General features: G+C 42.2%; 2 protein-coding genes across 2 annotated transcripts in view; one reads left to right on the top strand and one right to left on the bottom strand.

The window, feature by feature from the left end:
- Positions 1 to 20,878, top strand: part of LOC108143675 (protein flightless-1 homolog) — a 93,734-nt gene that overhangs the window by 41,315 nt on the left and 31,541 nt on the right. The window contains exon 2 of the mRNA XM_017268186.2: positions 19,498 to 19,577. The gene's annotated coding sequence lies outside the window, so the exon portion shown is untranslated. The remainder of the gene's footprint in view (positions 1 to 19,497; positions 19,578 to 20,878) is intronic.
- On the bottom strand, positions 8,922 to 13,574 carry LOC108143674 (CD109 antigen-like). The gene is made up of 8 exons (XM_017268185.2): positions 13,436 to 13,574; positions 12,180 to 13,367; positions 11,853 to 12,114; positions 11,541 to 11,790; positions 11,427 to 11,480; positions 11,262 to 11,370; positions 10,119 to 11,205; positions 8,922 to 10,049 (listed from the first exon to the last, which is right to left on the bottom strand). Exons 1-8 carry the CDS (start codon positions 13,495 to 13,497, stop codon positions 9,000 to 9,002), a joined length of 4,062 nt encoding a protein of 1,353 aa, XP_017123674.1. The 5' UTR covers positions 13,498 to 13,574; the 3' UTR covers positions 8,922 to 8,999.

Genomic DNA, 20,878 nt, shown 5'->3' with positions numbered 1-20,878 from the left:
GGGGAAGGGGAACGCCCCAATGAGGGTCGAAGACAAAAGTCAACGGAAATGTGCGAGTTTCGCCCGGGGCGCAACTAAAATTGGCAATGAAAATAAGCGTAGATTACGACTGCAGAAGGGAAGGAGTCGAGTTCCTGGCCATCGCCATCAAGCGAAACCCATCAACGTGTAATGAGAAAAAGTTAACTCGCTTCGAGGCATTCGTTGTTGTTTCAGTCACTGTTTCCCGGCGTGTGTCTCTGATTATATCACCGCCGTGGAACTTGGGGGTCATTATCTGCTCGGAGCTCCCAAACCGAAGAATCCGAAGATGTCGATGGACACATGCTGGTCACTGCGAGGGCTAAATGCCGCTATTTAAGTTGTAAAATTTAAAGGCAACTCATAAACTTTGCCCCAAGTCTGTTCGGGTAGTGGGAAGCGAAAGATTCCGGATAAAGTCATTTTTTGAATGGCCTGAATGGATTTTGTAAGGGCAAGCTGTTGAGAACTTTAACTTGCATTTTAAAGGCGCTCACATTGGTAAGAAAGGTCAAGAAGATGAGCAAAGAGTTCTCTAAAAGTATTTTAATTTGCGCCAAACTTTTATACAACATATTACATACAGCTTTGATTTACTTTCGATTTCACAACCCAAACATAACCTTGTGTCAGTTGAGGGTACCATTAGGCCACAGAAAATAAATCAATTAGGCACAGTTTCCAGCTCACATCATTAATTTTTTAGGCCAATCGGCCAGGCGGGCGGGAACAAAATGATACATACAAACATTATGCAGTACACAATATGTCAAAGATTGGACTTTAAAGCGGACAACATTAGTGGATAATTAACACGCCCTTTTCGAGGAGTGTTTGGACCCCTTCACCGCCTCCCTAACACCGTTTTTTGGCCAACTTTTGTGATGCAAATGAGGTTGTAACATGCGGTGTGTGAAGTTTATCGTTTCGTATGTGTCCAAATAATTCGCAGTTGGGGGTCCACCCACATATATAAGAGTATCTGTATCTATGAGTGGAGCATGTGGTTTTTGTCTGTTAAAAGTTTACGCTGCGCTGCCTTTTAACTCAACTGCATTACTCATACGCCTCTTATTCCTCTCTAGAAAATCATTAAAAACTTGCATCCCATCATAAAATTGCTATCACCTAATGGTATGCAAATGACGGTAATTAGCCTTAGTTTTGTATACAACGAATATTTTGACTCTGCAGCCCATAACTCATTTTCTTGTTTTCTTTCTCTCGTTGCAGGTATGTATTTTCAAAGCTATCTGCCTGATATATCGATATTACGAATGCACTGATACCCAAGTGAGTTTTGAATGGGTCTTAATGTGATTTGCATGAATTAAGTTACGAGTTGGCATTTTTCACTCAATTCGAGTGTGGGTGTGGGAGTGGCATTTGAGTTGTTGTGACATGTTATGAAGCCAATTTGGTTTTGGCTTCGTCGTAAATCAGATAAGTGATGCAGGCGCTTGGAATGAATTAAAAGTGGAGGAAATAAATAAGGGGACTATATATTTACAAATCAGAATGGATTTTCGACGATATAAGAGGGCATAAGTTTATATTAAATTAATAATATTTGTGAAACTAACATTTACCTTTACTTGTAAAAAGTTAAAGCTCAAGCCAAAGCTTATAAAAACGAATCATTATGCCACTATTTCTCAGCAGTCCTGTCGCTCACATATCTCCTCAGAAAAAATTCCATTAGGCAGTGATTAGCCAAAGTCAGGGAAACCCACTCGAAAACGTTTCTTCACACGCCTCTATCAAAACGTCTTGAGCCGACCAACTAAGACAAACTCCTTTTCCGAACTACTCTTAATGATGTACAGATTAATGTTTTTACCAACAACAACTCGGGGAAAATTCAACCAAACGCCCGAGGCGAGACTTTTTCCAGCCCAAAATCAACGGCGGCGGAAAACTGGAAACCAAATCAGCCACAAAGCAACGCCTTTTGTGCCAAAAACAGAAACTTTAACTATTTATTACCGAATCACTTGGGGCTGACTGGAGTAAACTGACTGTCTGAGTGGATATTCAAATGCATTAGCTCCGAATGTCAGATATGACAGCTGCTGCTCTTTTAGCTATCTGACTATGTCTTCCTGTGAAATGTTTACGGAGTCGGGGAATCCGTTGCCTTCATCTGCGTCAAAATGTTTGTTACTCCGGCTGCTGTCCATTGCAGTGGTGCACAGAACAAAATATTTAATACTTTTTAATGAAAAAGATTTAATTTAGATTTGGGAATTAAATTCGTAAATTTGTAATTCAAATTCTTTAAGACATGAAAAATGTTTTAAATGCTTAGTTTCCAAAATAAATGCTTTTAAATACTTGGTCAATTATATCAAAACCTTTAGTTAATGTCAAAAAAAGTGAATGTTTTTCCCAGTGTATAACAATTTCGTTTCAAGCCCCTCCCTTTGTCTAACTGGCTGAGAGCTGCTGTAGCCAAATTAGCGCCTTTGGCTGCCCGACATTGAAAAGGGTCTAATGGGTCGCGTTCCGATGTTTGAAACTTTAGCCTGCTCGCTGTTAATGATCCAGAGCAACGTTGGTTAATCGATTTATGATGTCGGAGGGAAAATGAAACGCGTCTGTGACTCTGGGAAGATAAGGTAGAAACAGTAGCCGAAAAAGTCCGACACAGAAAGCAACTTTAAGTCCGCCACCCAAGCTGACTGACTCACTGATAAGGCAAAACGTCAACCGATGACGGCTAAAAGCGGCGGGGTTGGGCGAAATAAGTTTAAAAACTATTTCCTCCGAACTTGTCTGCACTTTACAGAGCGGATTGGTAGGGAGACTCAAAGTAGCGTAAAATAACAATAAACAAGAAATAATCATGTTGCGGAAGAAGTTCAAGTCCTCGTCGCTTTTCCACTCCCACAAGAAGCCAATCATGTGTAAGATTGCAAGGCAGGAAGACGCTGTCTGTCGGACTCTTGCCAACTATTTGGCCCAGAAGGAGCTCAAGTAAAAACTGCAGGGACTGGAGGAGCGCCAATGAAGTTGTCCTCGATGAGGCGCCTTCAAAATGTCAACGAAAGTGAAGCAGATGCGTTCGGGGAAAATGCGCAAGTTTGGCAAGTGAAAGGCGAAAGGAGTCGTTGGGCGGAAAACATATTAAAGTTTCTCTTCTAATTGTTGGCTGTAGTTGAAATATCTTTAATTTCCGATGTTATATTAAATAACTGTCAGGGAAAAGTAAAAATTATAAGATTAAGAATTAAAGTAAAGGAAGTTTAATTACATTTCATTGAATTATTTACAATTTTTAAAAAGCTATTACTCATAATAAATAAGTTTATTTTAAATAATTATTTAAGTTTATGTTTAAAGCTCTTTAAGTGGATGGTTTGATGAGTATTATTTGTTCTCTTTAACTTTGCTTTCATTTTTATAAGATTCCTTCGCCTACACTGGCAGTTTTGCTCAGTAAAGTTACTTTTATTCATTAGCTTAAGGCAGATTCAGTTTGTTTTACATTCTTGCTAAAATCCAATCCCCAGCAGTGGCATTATGTATACATGGAAAAGCAGCAGCAACATCAAAGTTTAGTAACTAAGGCAGTTGTCGCATTAGTTGTGATTATTATCCCCAGACTTCGCATATGGAGACATAATACCGCCGCTCCAATCTCCTCTCCTCCGCCTCCAGGGAATTTCATTCAGCTTGTGTAGGTGTTGATTTGTGTTGTCTGCAGCGAGTAGAGAATTCTCTGATTTCCCCGCCACGAAACTCAAGGCAATTGGTTGTTGAGGCGTGAGTGGAAGTGGATTAAACTCTTGGGCAACTGGCATTGAACTGTAATCAGTGTAAGCTGTCAGACATTATTTTTTCCTAGGGAAAAGTCATACGAGAGATGTGCTCGTATTCATTCATTAAATTTAATGGCTGAAAATCAAACAAAAACCTGCCACAAATTCCTGCTATCATTGCGGACAAAGCTATCTTCGGGGATCAGGATTACAGTCCATCGATTGGCCTGACCATCGCCTTATGTATGGCCAGGAAAAAAAAAGAGGAAAAAAGAGGACCAGAAAAAGTGGCGACTGCCAAAGTTGTTGCAATTGAATTTGCATAAATTGTGGCCGGAGTCGAGTTCCTTCTGGTTTACTGGCTTGCTCTGCGGTTATGCAAATGCCCCACACACACCCCCTTGTGTGCATTTGAAAATGCATAAGATTTATCCAAAGATTGCTGTCCATTAATTCAACTTGGATTTACTTTTAGCATATTTTACTACATGCAGCGGATAGACTTTTTGTATTCACAGTTCGATTCGGACTTGGATTCGAATGCGCAAATTCTTCTTTCTCCCTCCTCAACTACTTGCAATAAATTTGCATTTACCCACAAAATGTTTTGAACTATTGGGGTTTTTGAATTTAAAGGGGCCTTCGGCTTACCTTGCGTTTCGATCGATTTGCGGCTGAATTTATTCAAATCGTATCTGCCAGATCTAGTGAGTTTATTCAGTCATATTGATTAGTTTTTGATTGCTGGCATTTAGATCGAGAGATGACCTTTTTGAGCTACCATTTGGGTTGCTAATTCCGGCTGCACTTTAGTGACTCTGCCACTCAAGATAAATAAAAATGTCAAATGCCACAAATGCCTACTGAACCTCTAACCACTATAAATACTTAAAGTCCACATATTCGAGAGTTAAACACTATTTAATAACGAAATACCTTTCCTGCGGTTTACGACTGAAAATTTCTATTACATTTGTGTCAAAACAAAAGGCATTTTCCTTTATCAAAAACTAGGCCAAGAAATGTTGACCGAAAAACCAAAAGACACACAAGCTAAGTGAAATTTGTTAGGACCAAAAATGCGATGGAAAACCGCAGAAACCACTGATGGAAAAATGTGTGTGTTAGTTTGCCGCCTCAGCAAAGGCAAACACACATGAAAATTTAAATCCATTAACTGGTCAGAATGTTATACACAATTTATGAGGCGCATTGACAGCAGAACCGGAGGTGGGTCCTTGTTTTCGAACCTACATATATATTGAGGTATTTTTGAGGATTTAATGGCAACCGCAGGCATCCAGGCAGCCGGGCCCAAACTTTCGACTTGTTTGAATAAACAGGACACACTGTTGGCAATAAAACCAGCACAACTAACCAATAAACCCGGAATATCTACGGTTAGAGGGTCTTTCTGTTTTTTATTTGGGCGGCCGAAAGCCGCAAACGCTTTAAATATTCGAATGGACACACGAAAATAGTTTCGGACTAGGCTGACATTTTCGTAGCTTTTTTCGGTCCAAAAGCTTGGGAATAAAGTTGTCACTTTACACACGATTGGGCGATGAGCTCTCAGTTCCTGTTTCGAGGAGTTGGATGCCTTAAATATTTCATGATGTGAACTGTGCCAGTCAATTGGGGGAGCTCTTCGCCGGCACTACGTGAAAGATTTTCCCTTACCCTAGATGTTGAAAATACTTTGATTTAGTCACAAAATTTGTAGGTTTATTTAAAGGGTGTTTCTTATTCTCGACGTTTTCTTCTTTCAACGAAGTTTCCCAACTCGTAGGCTTCAATTTAGCTATTTTCTCAATGAATTATGTACATTTAAAAGTAGATAAAATTGCTGGCTAAGAGACTTTGTTGAAGGGAAGAAATTTAATCGTTTGTAGAACCAGTAGAGTTATTGATTTTTAATATGGCAGTTATTACAAAAAAGTGGTTGGGTAAGCCAAGTCAAGCTAGAAATTATCAGAATGTAAGCCATAATTATTTGGTTAAATATTTTTTTTATTTCAACATGCTAACTATTATTAGAAATATAAGTATATAAAAAAATATATTGTAGATAATGTAGATCTTGTTTGCAGCTTACAAAGTAAACTTAATTAAGTTCAATTAAAGTGTGCAAAGTCGGGCCGAAACTTTAAGCCGCAGACAGGCTCGCCCACGAAAATAAAGTTGCAAAGGAAATTAGCGCCATTTGACTCTACCACAATTTCCAAATCACTCAACCCTAACTAATGCGATTCATTTTCGTGTAAACTAGCGAGACGCAAACTTTGTTCACCCACAAGTCACATGAAGGGAAAAAAGAGGAAAGCGAATTTAAGCTATATATTCGGATGTTTTTTATGGCCCTTTTTTCGGTTGAAATTCAATAGCAGATAAATGCAGCTCACGATTCTCAACAAGTGCTGAGCCAAAACCAAGGCTAAGTGCAAATTTGTCAAGCCACCAGGAAGTCGAGGAGAAATTGAGGGAAAAATGTAAAAAAATGGATTCGAAAAGGGTTGGTGATTGAGTGAGCGATGTAAGTCAGTTAGTCAGCGGCGTTAGTTCCCACTTCAATCACTGCCACAACTCCAGCTGAACAAACTTTTTATATATTTTGCGTAAACATTTTTTCGTTGCACCGAAATGTACGCCATTTTTACAGCTGGAACTACATTTTTCGATTTTCGCCATGATGTACATATATATTATTTATTTAACATGAACATTTGTTTAATGTTCTTGTCAATTTTCACAGAATAGCAATTTGATGTGGATAAAGAAATGTTTTTATTTATTTTTCGATTAGTTTGGTATTTGAAATATTGTAGACTATAGATTTTTTCCACAAACTGAAATACATATATAACATTCCTTTGTTTCATAAATACTCTGAAATATTTTAAAGTTTTTGGATTTATTTTTCAAATTATTCATTTGACTTTAATATTCATGGCCACAGCTTCTCTTTTTCCTCTTGTGCTCGCACCCCAAGGACAATCTTCATCCTTGTCGTGCATTTTTGCTGGTTTCATATTTAATCAATTAAAAAATGGTGTGTACGTGCATATTTGCGATCCCACCCTAGAGTATCCCTCTTAAAAAATGGAGAATGGTGCAAAGCGGAGGATGAGATGCCAAAACCCCAAATGCACATGTGCAACGCTCCAGAGGACTTCCCTTTCGAGTGGGGAATTTTAATTTCAAAATAATAATAAAAAGCAGCCGCACCCGCTCCATTTTTTCGCTTATTTTTTGTGTCCTGTTCTGAAGCCTGACAATGACATGAAATTGAAGCTATGTCTGCGTGTGTCCCCAGCTTTTGTCTAATTGTCGCTTCACCCACCCAAAAGCCACCCACCATCATAATGCAGTCCCCAAGGTCTCGGAGTGCATGGAAAAATGTTCGCATATGTTGCGCCTTTTTCAGTGGAGTCACGGAGCAGAACAGTTGTGGAGGTGGGGGGCTTTTCCGAGAGGAGGAAAATTCTGGGGGTGGTGGACCCCGTCGACTTTCGTGTGGGTCTGAGTGCGTGTCTGTGTGTTGGCAAACAAATTACAGCTGCTATTTTCAAATCATTTGGGGCCATAATTTAGGTGTGTGTCCGTCACCCACTCTCTTTGCGTGTTTTTGCCTTCAAATGGTCAGCGCTTGTTGGGTTTTCCCCCTCCCGGTGGATCTTGGTAAGTTGGGCTGGGAGGGGGGTTTGGGGGTGGCATGCTGGAAAAGCGTGAAATGGTTTGGGTGCGTCGGCTGTCAGAATTAATTTGACCTGCGAATTTCTAATGGAAACGGTTTCAGGGACTATAAATCCAACAAATATAGAAAGAAATATGGCGAAAGATGAAGTATTTTACAAAAATATATATTAAAAACTTTTATTAAATATAGAACGTAGAAAAGACTACTTTCCTTTCAATGCCGTTAAACTATGCCAATACATTAAAATTATTTTACATTTCTTTAAAACTTTAACCCTTTTAAATGTCTTTCTAAATGTTTACTCGACTTAACCTTTAATGTGTATAAGTTCAAACCGTTTAAGATGATCTTCCATTGTTTATTCGTGTGTCTCTGCTTATTTGCAATAACAATAACGACGAACAAGTGCAAAATGGTGGCACATAAATCAAATAAGCGACAGAGGCAGAAAATTCAGCTTCTGCAGTTGCCACCTTAATATGTACATACGATATGTACATATATTGTACATCAGGTAAGAACAACAAATGGGAGCTGTGAAATTTTCGCTTTTCGTGTTTGGCATTTCAATTGGAAAATGTGCGCACATTTGCAATGAAATTCAGCCAACAAACTGAGAATTTATGCTATAATTTTGTGTTTTATGTGCGTTTGGCGGGTGGGCGTGGCACACACACATACTCCCCCGCCCTCAACAATCATTTTATGTGTTTGCTTTTGTTTTTGCCCTCAGTGGATAAGAAAAAAATGCATTACCATTAATGCTGCCGCTCTTTTTTCGGCCTTTTTTCATTACACAAAATTATTTAATTTCCTGCAGGCGGCACGCAATTTGATGAGCAACTGACAGGCTTTCCACCCGCTAAAATCCAGGGAGTAAAAGTTGGGGCATGTGTCTGCTGATGATGATGATGATGATGTCCTGTGAAAAGTTTACGACGCTGCTAACCATTCTATCCTCCTGCTTTTCCTCTTTTCTTGACAGTCGGAATTTTCTTCTCGCTTTGATGCGGAAATTCTCGCAACTTTTTTCCAACGTTTATTTAACGTTTATCGGGGCCAAGTTAATGACTTATGTGGGTCATTAGCATTTGAAGCTGGCAAAATGTTAAAGCTTCCCGTCTTAGCAAAAGGAATTTTAAAAACTTTATGAGTGAAAATTAGGATTATAGAACATGTTTAAATGCTTCCTTGGAAATGCAATGGTTTTTGCTATTTAATGGCTTTTGAAAAGAGCTTATAAATGTTTATGCTTTAAAGAAAGTTTTATATTAGGTTTTTAGCAAGCCATTTTCTCATAGCAATTTTCAAAAATCCCACTATTTGCGGGTTTGGTAGAATATAATAGAAGTGTACAACTTTTTGAGTATTTAAAAACTTTTATGTTAAAAGCATAGCTACCAAATATTTAAAAAAAAAGGTTTATTTAAAACATATCGACCTGTATTTAATATAAAATTGTATTTATTTTAAAAAAGAGAGTTGATTATCATTTGAAGTCTGATTCCTCATTGAACCTCTCAGCAGCCACTGCCGCAGTCGGCTTCCTGGCAGATTTCGCATAGGGAGGTGCTAACCGAGTAGAACTGGGTAGCCCGGCGCTCCAGGACGTAGTAATCGTAGAGGACGACGTAGGACGGCCTATGCATGGCCACCGCGTGAACGCGAGTTGCTGTCACCATCACGCATTTGGGGTCACCAGGCCTCAGGCTGTCGAAGTAGACGACCACCATGGTGTCGTCCTTCTTCGTCTCCGCGATCTTCACTGCGGCGGCGGACTTGGTGTTGGCCAGGTCTTCGTCATCGGCGATGTAGCCGGAGGGCAGTTGGACCTCCATGACTGCCATGTTGGAGGGCTGTCCCATGTCACTCGCCTCAACGGGAGTGTATTCGAAGCAAATTTTGAGCTCGAGACGGTTTTTGGGCGAATTCTTAACCGTGGTCGCCAGCTTGAAACTGGGCCTTGCCTCCTCGGTTTCCACGTTGTGGCGGGACGAGAGTTGGACCAAGGAGACCCCACTGCCCGTGGCCGAGACGTGGACCTCTCGGGTAGTACTTGGGAGCTCGTGGGTCTGCACTTTCAGCGCCTTGTCGGGTGTGACCTTGACGATGGACCGCCTTCCGTTTTTCGAAACGGTGTAGCCAACGTCCATATCTGCGGAGGTCATTATGGCTTGCAGTGCGAAATTGGTCAGGGCCTGCAGGCCCACGACCGTGTCATGGGTGGAGCCGAAGCCCCCGTTGCTGTTGCGCTGGGCAACCAGCCACTGGACAATGGGCATGGGCGAGTCCGTCACGCCGTGCTCCAGCATGGCGAGCAGCACATAGGAGGTCAGCTCGACGTCGTGGCTGGCAACGGAGCGTTCACTTTTGGACCACCACTTGAGGTCGTTCTTCCGCCGGGCCATGCTCTCCAGCCGGGCCAGAACGGATTCGACTTTGGGGTGCCTGGCCATGGCCAGGACCAGGGCGGCGATGGCCATTGAGAACTGGTCGTCTGAGTGGTCCACCCTGTTGACCACAAATTGCAGTCCCCTATCAATCACACGCTGGTATTTTGCCCTTAGCTCCTGCAAAGAATTTAAGGATTTTAAGGATGTCAAAATCATATGCTCGAACAACTACAGCAGCAGACTCACAGTGTTCTCAAAGAAGGTTAGCAGGACGTAGGAGGTGAAGGCCAGGGGATTCTTAATCTCACTGTATAAGGCGCCATTTTCGGGAAACTCGCCATTTCCTTGTTGCTTGGAGGCAAGGAAGTCTAGCCCAGATGTCACGACATTATATTCGATGTAGGTAAAGTTGGCAGCCATGTGGAAGGAGCGGATCACATAGGCGGTCAGCCAAGTGCTGCTTGCAGAGGATTGGAAGACACTGAAGGAGCCATCCCCTTTCCTGAAGGTCAGCTCTCTCTGGTAGCCAGTGACCAAATACTTCCTGGCCTGCGCTTCGATGCTGGGGGCGTTGCGACGAGTAACCTGCAGGTATCGCAGCACGAGGATGTTGGGCACGAAGTTGATCATTGTCTGCTCACCGCAGCCGTTGGGCAAGTTAACCAGATTGTCCAGGTGCTCGATAACGGGTGCCTGAAGGTCACCACCCACTTCGAACTCTATGACCTCGGAGCCTGGCACAATGTCCGTGGGAAGCTCCACCTGCAGCGTTTTCTCCAAGGGTCCCACACTCCGGCGATGCAACCGATTCACTTTGACTAAAATGGCTTTGTTGACGTACTTGGTCACGCCATTGGCCTCCACCTTTAGCCTCTGGTGAATGGTGTCCTGGGCAACAGGACAAGACGCGGTGATCTTCAGTGTGGTCAGTCCCACCCTCTTGGTGCGAATCATGAACGTGAGGCTCCTGCCGGTGTCGGCCGGTATCCAGAGTCGTTTGGTCCTCTGCCTCTCCAGCACCTCCTTCGCCTCGTTCTCGTTGACGACTTCGGAGAATTCGTACTCCTCGTCAGAGTTGTCCATTGTAACCGTCGCCTCCACAGGTTTACCCAAGTAGTTGAACACCACCACTGGAACAGAAATAACTTCGCCTCGCTTCACGGAGTACGGCAGGTTTATGGATACGAAGAATGGCCGGAACACACGGAGTTTAGGTTGACCCTTGGTCGTGGCAATGCCCGAATCGGGGTTCAGGGAAAAGCCAGTTACTACCCAGGAGGTAATGGTATCGGGGACCTTCTTATGCACCATTGCAACTCCGTTTTGACCCACTCTGCGGGTGACTGTCGTTAGATTTATGATCCCTTTGGAAAACTACGGAAGACTTACTCAGTTATGTTCATAAACAGCCAGGTTTCAGGGAACTCCTGACGAATTGGTGGAGGTGAACCTTGCGCACTGCTCTTCTGCACAGGCTGCGAAGGAGCTGGGGGTCTTCCTGTAAATATTTAATATTAATTACTGAGCCTTCTGGGCAACCGTGAAATAGCTTACCTTGATTCGAAGAACTAGCCTTGAAAAGCGATCGACTGAAAACACCGCATGATTCTAAATAAAAACAGTTTCCAATTGATAAAGCTATCTTCAAAACAAATCTTCATGACTCACCACTATCAGAGGTACAGGGACCCCAGTTTTGATTGGAGCTTATGTTGGCATTGGTTAGGGTCACCATGCTGGTTGACGCGTACTTGCCGAGATCGTTGAGTATGTGTTCGTGGCTGAGGTCGTTACCAGAGCTCAAAAACAGGACACTCTGGTCCACTGCCAGGAGGCCTACAAAGGAATAGGGATTGGTTTTCACTGCCAGATTCACAAAATCGCCCGGCTCTGCACTCTTAGGCACTTCGATTTCAATCTGAAATTAAAATAAATAAAATTACATCGAGTTAAGCCCCGATTTCATTTGGGTAAACTCACTGAATTTCCAAAGACCTTCTCGATTTCGATGGTTTTTTCGTCGAAGCGCATTACCCCGTTCACAACGTAGTGCACAAAAAGCGTGGCTTGGGGCACCAAATCGAAATTGGATCGGAAAGTGAGGCTCTGGGTTTGAACTTCCCCAGCCACTTGAACGTACTTGTTAAAGACGATCCTTCCCCGAGCGACAATCGTAAACATAAAGTGCGGTAGGTATTCAGAGGATATAACCTGCACCTCAACCAACTGTCCCTCTTTGTGCCTGTATAGAAAGATAAATCGCGGTTAAAAGCGTATACTTGTTGAGTTAATTTTGAGAGTACTCACTTCCTATCATTTACCTCAATCCTAAGTGACTTTTCGAGCTTTGTTATAGATTGGGTTATGGCCGGTGCTCCTCCAAATGTGGCAGTTACCTGGCATTTTCCGCACAGAGTATCGGGGAATACCATTCTCGTGATGGCCACACTTTTAGCTATGGGATTCTCGGTGTTTCTTGTAACTCCACAGCAATCAAAGTGAAATCTAACGTTGCTCTTCGAGTCCATGACCCGCGAACCGTCCACATTTGAGACGGCAACGCGGAAGAAAAGGTTCTGTCCTGGCCTAAAGTTCTGCGGCCAACCGTCGGGCAGAAGTTTGTAGCGATTCTGATGAAGAGTCACATAGGCGGAGCTGTTCTGCTTGAGGTCCGTGAGCTCCTCGGTCACGGTGGCCACAACTTTCAGCGGCGACTTCTCGGTGGAGTCAAACGGGAGCTCCACGTTGACCATCCCGTCGATGGCGACAGTCCTCTCACTCCAACCGCCCTCGATCGAGACGGTAACAGTGCCCTTTACCGGCTTGCCGAAGGAGTACTTGGCAAAAATGGTAGCCTCGATAAGCCCATTGGCGGCCACCACGTCCCCGGAAGTCCTGATCCTGACCCCGAATTTCGGCAGCACGTACTTGTCCACCTTGATGACCTTGGTCTCCTTGCCCTCGCCCTGCACTGCAACTGCGATCGTCCAGTTTCCCAGCACGGGGCGGTCGGACAGTTGGAGCTCTCCGGAGAAAACACCTTTGGTCGGCTTGACCTCCTTCCACAGCTTGATGCGGTTCTTGTCCCCGTCGTGGATCTCGATCGTAATGGGCTTGTCGATCCTGGCGGGCTTCGTATCCCTGTCCAGGAAGAGGACTCTGAACTGTAGGAGGTCGCCCGGCTTATAGGTGGCCTTGTCCGTCTGGATGTAGATCGAGGCCTTGTCCTCGGAGAGGGTGAGCTTGGTGGACTTCCTGAACACGATGCCCTCGACTCCCTCAGCCACAAGCTGGTAATCACCACTTGGTAGTTTGGGGAGATCAAAGGACAGCAAGTAGGTGGACAAGGGCTGAATACTGATCTGATAGGTTTTGGCCCAGGGTCCGTCTACGCTGACCTTTATTTGACAAGGTCTATCAGACTCATGCAGGGTAACGGAAACCTCATAATTGGTGTTGGATCGTATGGTGTCGGGTCCCACAACGGAAAAGATACTGCAATGGTTAATTTGCATACATTTTTAAAAATCAGCTCAAAAAAAAAAAGATTAAATTCAACTTACCTCGTGGCATTTATTATTAATACATATTGAAGTATAAAAGTCCACAGTAACAGCCATGTCATTCTGCTGAATATTTTCGTTAAGCGCGTTTTAGTCGTGGGCTTGACCGATTTTATTCATAAGTCAGAACACAATGAGATTTTTGCAGAGCGAGTGATTTCTTATATGAGAGTCTCTTCTTATCTGTTGGGTTCAAATGGGCTATCAACAGACTCGGAAAACCCACAAACAAGTCACAGTTCATTTAACAAGAATTGTAATAAAATATAGGAATGTGTTTGAACGAGCCAGATCGGACGACCATAGCATATGGCTCCCATAGGAACAATCGGAAAAATAAATTTTACAAAATTTGAACTTTGCTGTTTTTAAATTATTTTTTTGTTTTTCAAGATATGGTATTTGTTAAATATTTCCGAATTACGATTTAAATTATATTAAAATCAATTTAATTTGTTTTACATTAAACAAGCTCGTTTTATAAATCCAAATTTTATTCATTTTTTATTAATCCCCAAGGAAAATATCGATGTTTGTCCAATAACTGACACCGAGAAAAGCATCCTTTTCAGCCTTTAACAACGCATGGCATTCAAAAAGTGCATTCACTTGGCAGAATAAAAATCTGTTTGTAATAATAATCATCAAAAGCAATAACCTCAGCTGGGGGAATCACCCCTTTCAGCAACGCAACTTTTTCCCTTTGCTCGGAATTGATATGATGTATAAAATTGCATTTATAAGCAATCATGTCAACGCCAAGAGAAATATGAAAATGTGAGAAGAAAACATCGCCCTCAGCCCTATTGAGAAAGCCAAAAGTGACGTCTGGCTGATTTCCTTATATGCAAGGAGTTTGCGTGGACGAAGTGGTGGTAATTTTGCCACAGGGTAAAAATTCACTTCACACCTACGCAGGCCACAAAACATGAAATCGAAACGGAAGTGGAGTGAACAAGTGTGAGACTTCTATTCCAGCAGGAAATGCATTTGGCCCGGCTTCACTTTTAGTGTCAACTTGCCTTCTGCTTACCTACAAGTTTTTGGCGCCATTACATTTATTTTCTTTTTTTGAGTGAAATGAGAGCAGACAAGTTTTCTGCTTGTTTGTCGGCTGCCTGAGGGCGTGAAGTGTCTGAGCTGCAAAATAAATTCCCTACGAAAATGACACAAGTGATGTGACTGCAAAGTATGTGGTGGGCGGAGGGGGGACTTCAGGGACTTAAACAAAAAAAAAAATATTTCATTTAATAAAGTTGTTGTACAAAGTTATACAGGAAACGGCAGATAAAGCTAAATGTATGCATAACCTTTTATTTTTAAAGTGACCCCCATTCAAATACTATCAGAATTTGTTGTCACATATTTTGTATTAGCGCCTCATCCCAAGTCATATAAGTAAAGTGCTATTGCGGGCCTCCATTGACCTGTGCAGATAATAAACGCTGATTAAATTATTTAAAGAACCAGCAAACTCTGCTCCAACTGTAACTTTTGTCATGCTAGCAGCTCATTAACAAAAATCGAATTCGAGGTGGGGAAGTACATCTTTCGGGAGCTGCTTAAAAGCCAATCCGAAAATAAGTGGCTTTTTGAGGCATTTAAAAGCCCAAAGTGTCAGTCTGTCAGTCAGCAAGGCACTTGTGCTCAATCAGCGGGTAGATATTCCTATGGAGAATGGGGACTCTTGTGTGGGCGGGTGTGAGATTGCTGAAAGGGGGCAGGGGAAGACTCATAACTCAAACCATCTGAACAGCAGCAGGGTCCAACGAAGTGTCCCAAAGTATCTGTTAATAGGTGAGCCTGTCTATCAGTCAGAAAAATATATAATGTATGTCTGTGGAAGCCTCACTTTTATGGTCGGCATTAAAAAAAATCTTTGCCTCATTTAATGGCTTTAAAGCGAAAACGGTAGACAAAATGCCAAAAGCTTGTTAGGAGGAAAAACGCTTCACTTCACGAGGAGGCATTTACATTTTGACTGCTGCCCCTGAAAACAGTATCCGCATCAGCATCATACCACATCAATCAACGGCACTGGGCAACATTAAAATGGTAATTTAAAACCGCGAGAGAAGCCTCAGGACACAGGCAGTTGGAGCAGGGCGAACTCAGGGAGAACTCATCATGCCGACGTTTTAATGATTGGCCGCTGGCTCCTTTCCGTTGGTCCGACGCTATGCAAATGGTATCCTCCGACTCACAGCCCTCAGCTCACAGCACACAGCTCACAGCTCCCAACTCCCCAAACTGACTCGTAAATCAAGGTTGCAACACCTAACCAACCTGAGGGAAATGCCCACGGATGGGCAAAGCGGTGAAAAGGTGGAAAAGCGAACCCGGTGCAGACGCAGTAAAGTGTTTTGAGAAATGTCACCCGTGGGGCGTTTTTGTCATTTCAAAAAGTGTTCAATCAACTGTCAGCATCCAGAACCCAACCCACAGATTGAATATTCCTTGGCAGACATATTCTATGTATTAATGGTAGCCAGAAAACCTTTTAGCTATTAAGTTTAATATTAACATAGTAGTTTTAAATTAATATATACAAATCTGACTTAGTTAAATTTGACTTATTTAATAACTTTCTAACCTACTTAAATTTCTCAAAGTAAAAGCATTCTAACAATTACCCAACAAAGCCCTGAAGCCAATTAACCTGCATATCTAACTAAAGAACGCACTTGTAGATGCGTAATGCAGCCATTGTTCATTGCATCTCCTTTAATTAAGTACATATTTCTTCACGTAGTGCCAAGCTTTCATCGGGGCAATTAGCCATTCATAACTCATGTAAAATCAACAACACAGACAGCCACTTGAGAGGCATTTAAAATCCGCTTAGCATCAGCTTTGGCCAAGCGAAATCGCAGCAAATGACCCACAAATGAAGCTGAAAATACGAGTTCTGTGTACTTAGAGTCCCTCGTCTTCGGCCCTCCCCTGAAACCCATTCCACCCACGCCGAGTTTTAAGTTTCCCATGTTGAAAGACCGGCAGCAGCGTTCTCTTTCTCAAGTGTCTCATATGACCGAGGGGATCCCGGTCTCTGAACCAGACCCCCAACACGAACCAGTTAGCTGCCACATTGAACTGAACTTTGAATTAAGTTGAGCGGCTTCCGTCACAACAAACACTTCTGCACTCCTGCTGGGGTAACCGAATACTCTGGCGAGTGCGAAACAGTTTCTCGTATTACCCAAGAAGATATTTGTGATTTCTCAGAGCTTGAGTTTAATTAGTAAATGAGGAATGTGGCTTGTAGTACTTAATTAAAAATAAAACGATGTTAATATTTAATTCTCAATCAAAACCATGCCTTATTATAAGAACCATTTCTGTTGTTGATTTTAAACCACAAATGCTAATTAAATTAATATTTTACCTGTACTCCAATAACTAATTGAGAATGTGTGTCTTTTCTCTGTATTAAATAGTTCTGGGATTGTGGGAGTTTCTCCAAACTTAGAGCCAAAAGTTAACTGGCTTTGGGAGTTGATCCACGTTCCCCGAACAATTTCTGGCTTAAGCAATTATTTGTCTAAAGTAATTGCCAATTGGTCGCTGAAAAAGAATGGCCAGAAGAGGCAGAGCAGACGAGACATCAAACAATCAAAGAGCTTCCCTCTGTCCTGTCTGCTGACTTTGACTTTGTGTGGGGAAAGAGATTTGACAATTGTTCGCGCTGCTTGTTAGTTGTCCAGCGATTTCCGTTTCCGCTTTCACCGCTTCCACCGACTTCAACTTTTCAACTCCCACTCGAAAGGGATCTGAAACTATAGCCACTGGGATACGGTGTCTGGCATTGAAATGAAAACAAAGCCACAATGCCAAAGTCAAAGTCAAAGCCAGGCGAGAAATTGGCAAAGCTGGCCGAAGACTGGTAAAAAGGAGTAAATTGGCAACTGGCAAATGGTGAAAGGGATTTTAACAGGGGTCCTAGCCATCATTGGTATTTTATTAATAGCCGAAGGGATCGCCGAAGGCCCTTGGATCAGAATTTCTGCTGCGTGGCTGCTTTTGTCATTCATTTCGTAACCCCAGACGCCTTTTGTCTGGCCCGAAACAATAACAACAAAGCAATGAAATCGAAAAACGTGCTGTTAGACCTCCAACCCCCAAATAAAAAAGGGAATTTTTATTTGCCGTCTATCGGCATTATTGACTTTGGGCTCTCACCGTCAGCTGTGACCAGCAGGCAAATAGGAAATGGAAAAGGAACTGAATCGGGAGCAGGAGCAGCTCCATCGTCTGCGGTTTGCTTGGGAAAATAGAAGGTTACATAAAAATAATATTTCTCGCTTACTGGCTTTTTCCCCCATTTGTGTCTCGTTCCATTTGTGTTTGCATTTCAACTTTCGTTTTCAATTTACGGGGATTTCTGCTGGCCTTTTCAGATGGCCCCCATAAACAGGGTGTAAAATGCACCTGAACTGCAGACAATGGGCTTTATAAGGCAAAGGAGCTTTGTGCTTTTTTAAGAGATGAAAGTGGAAGTAATATACAAAAAATAACAGGAAAAACAAAGGCACTGTTAAATGAAAAATGTCTTTGAGGTTAATGAAAAGCTTTTATTGACATTTTTCTATCATCACTCTTTTTAAATCTTCGAGCGCTTATTTCCATAAGTTTCGTTTAAATTGACAAGCATATTCGTGCAATAAAATTAAGGGATTTTTATATTTTAAAATGAAACAATTACTTAAACCCTTAGTCATCCTCTCCTTTCAATAAAAACCTCTCCTAAGTGGTTAAACTTTCAATTGCCGCTCGTTTTAAGGATTTATGTAATTATAATAAAATATGATTAAAATCGTAAAAGTTTTCCTCAAGCGCATAAATCTCCGGCATAATTCAATTGCCGGCGATGAGTTTTAATGAAATTGCCAAGAGAGTTTAGCAGACATCGTCTGTCAGTCTGTAACTCAGTCAAGGGCCACGGAGCTCATCGATTACATCTCATCAGACAGGGAAAGAGATGGGTGGAGGTTCAGGGAAAGAGAACGATGATGTGGTTGTGGTTGTCGGCTTAGTGTTTTGGAGTGTGGCAAATAAATTGACATTTAGCTGTGCGTGTAACAAGATCAAGTATACGCAACGTCGCCCTCGCCAGCGAAGTCTTCGTAACTTTGATTTGGCAGCAGAGCGAGAATATGCCCCTCATTAATGTTGCATGGCCCTGGTGCCCCATCGAATTGGCAAACAGTTTTCCTTTATTTTCCAAAACGGAAACCAAACTGACAGCACAGCAAACCAAGTTTTTCCCTGACAAGAGGTCATACATAGTACGTCATGTTGCTGCTTAGTACAAAAAGTACTGCGAGTACACGGGAACACAAGGAAATCCATAACAAGCCACCTGACATTTTGATGTGGCGATTAGTTCGTGTCCTGATTGTGTCCTGTTTGCTGTGGTTGTTCCTTTAAAGCGTTTTTCTTGGGGATAGTTTGTGGTGGGGATGGAAATCAGGGATGAACTATAAGAAATACTATGCTATACCTTACGATTCGCTGTTAAAAAACTTTCGAAGGGACTACATATTAAAAAAGTTAATTAAAGTTAATTAACTTTAGTAGTATTAGATCTACCAACTCAACATGTTGTGTTTCTTCTTTGTTTTTATTTACTTACGCCCCTCATGTTTTCGAAATTAATATTCATGCTCTGCAGCCCTGTAAGATCATGCATGCGTGCATTTTAAGACTCCTCATACCCTCATGTTGTTGATGTGCAACAGCGTGTTGCATGTGCAACAGCAACTTCTTGTCCGATCTGACTTAAGTTAAGTTGTTAGCCCTGCTGACAGTGATGAAAACTTTGCTGACAGGCCGAAAGTTGCCGGGAAAATTGCTTACTTAACGGGCAGAGAGATGCGGGTTTGAAAAGCCACGGCTCAGTGGGCAATCGATAAAGTTATCGTTTATCAGGCACAACTTTGCGGAAGAAGGCTTGATTTGCCTGCAACTCTTTTCCATTCTCCGTCAGACCGGTCTGAGTTTTTCATGCACCACATAACTTTTCCACATAACCTGACCTAGATTTTTCCATGTTTTCTTTTCAGAACGATGTTATAATTGCCATCAGGCAGTCAGGCAGACAGGCAGACAGACTCCCACTGGAGGACACTTCATCTACAGCCAGGTGAGTTCCAATTACCAATCCCCCTGCACTGCGGAAATGCCGTTTAAAACCAATTTTGTGGCCCTCGCACCTGTTGAAGTTCTGCCATTGCCTGCGAGCTGGTTTAAAGAAGTTTTCATCACATTTCCTGACCAGAAACTCGGCAAAGAGGGAAGAGTCTTTAATGTAACACGGAAATGCCGGTGCGGAGCTCTGAAATTTGCCAAAAGCTCTCCTCATTTCCGCAAAAAATGCAAAGCGAATGAGGATGCGGTGGGGGGGCGAAAGGTAAATAGGGAAATGGCTGAGGAACCCAAGTAAAAGCAAAAGTAAAAGTCCAAGACCAACAATGTGGATCTGCTAAAACGCTTTGGGGAAAAAACTCCAGTCAACAGTTTGTTGCCTCTCTTTCTAGTTCCTTAGCGAAAGTTTTGACAAAAATTTAATTAAATCTCTGTCAAAGTCAGGACATGGAGCGAAAAATAACCGAGAGAAAGTGCGTGCTTCAATGTCAAAGGGACCTTGAGAAGCAACAAGTCGCTAGATATTTCCCGAAACTCTGTTTTCTAGCAACTTAAAACTTAACAGAAGTAAGCCGATTTGTGGGGAAAAACCCTCTAAAGGGAAAGTTCACTCCGCATCCGGTAAATAATACTCCATAAAGTATACGCCTGTTGCCCTGGAAATACTGGTTGCTTTGACTAAATATATTTAAATTACATTTACGTGCTTCCTTTGCCATTCTCTGGCAGCCAGGGAAATGGCATTCGAGCATCATGAATAAATAAATTTTATGCGTAAAAATAATTCAATTATAGGCACCACACATGTGCGTGTGGGTATCGGGGATCCGACTTTCCTTTCAGTCCATTTCAAGGGAACCTCTTTGTGGTTCCATCCCCTCTGTTATAAATAAATTGCTCGAACATTTTTTGGGCCTGCTGGAGTCAGTTCATTGAATTTCATTGATTTTGCTTTTGATTTATTTTTACGGAAAATAAGGAAAGAAGGCAGTGATGAAAATACTTGTGTTTTTGGCGAGGCGAGAAGGTGGACTTAAATCGATTTGCATGTTTTAAGGAAGGGTAGACAGTAAATTTAACATCTCTCAGGTATCCATTGTCTATTAAATGCCGACTTTCATGCTTAAATTAACATTCCCTTTGCTTTTGCTTTTTTAGGAGTCCCAGTTCTTAATCGTAAATCACTCAGGCCCAATCAACAGGTTTCCTGAGTCAAACCCATTTTTCAACTTGGCCACCATTCAATTAACAATTGAATTTATATGTGTAACAGCGGGAATGGAGGAAAAGCGGCGAAAA

This window comes from Drosophila elegans, unplaced genomic scaffold (genome assembly GCF_018152505.1).
Source record: "Drosophila elegans isolate 14027-0461.03 unplaced genomic scaffold, ASM1815250v1 contig_520, whole genome shotgun sequence".
Lineage (NCBI taxonomy): Eukaryota > Metazoa > Arthropoda > Insecta > Diptera > Drosophilidae > Drosophila > Drosophila elegans.
This window is presented reverse-complemented; position numbering and strand designations above follow the sequence as displayed.

Coding starts and splice junctions, on each gene's coding strand:
- LOC108143674 (XM_017268185.2), bottom strand. CDS start 13,497: ATGACATGGCTGTTACTGTGGACTTTTATACTTCAATATGTATTAATA. Junction 12,115..12,179: donor ATTGAGGTAAATGATAGGAA/GTGAGTACTCTC, acceptor CTTTCTATACAG/GCACAAAGAGGGACAGTTGG. Junction 10,050..10,118: donor TAACCTTCTTTGAGAACACT/GTGAGTCTGCTG, acceptor AATTCTTTGCAG/GAGCTAAGGGCAAAATACCA.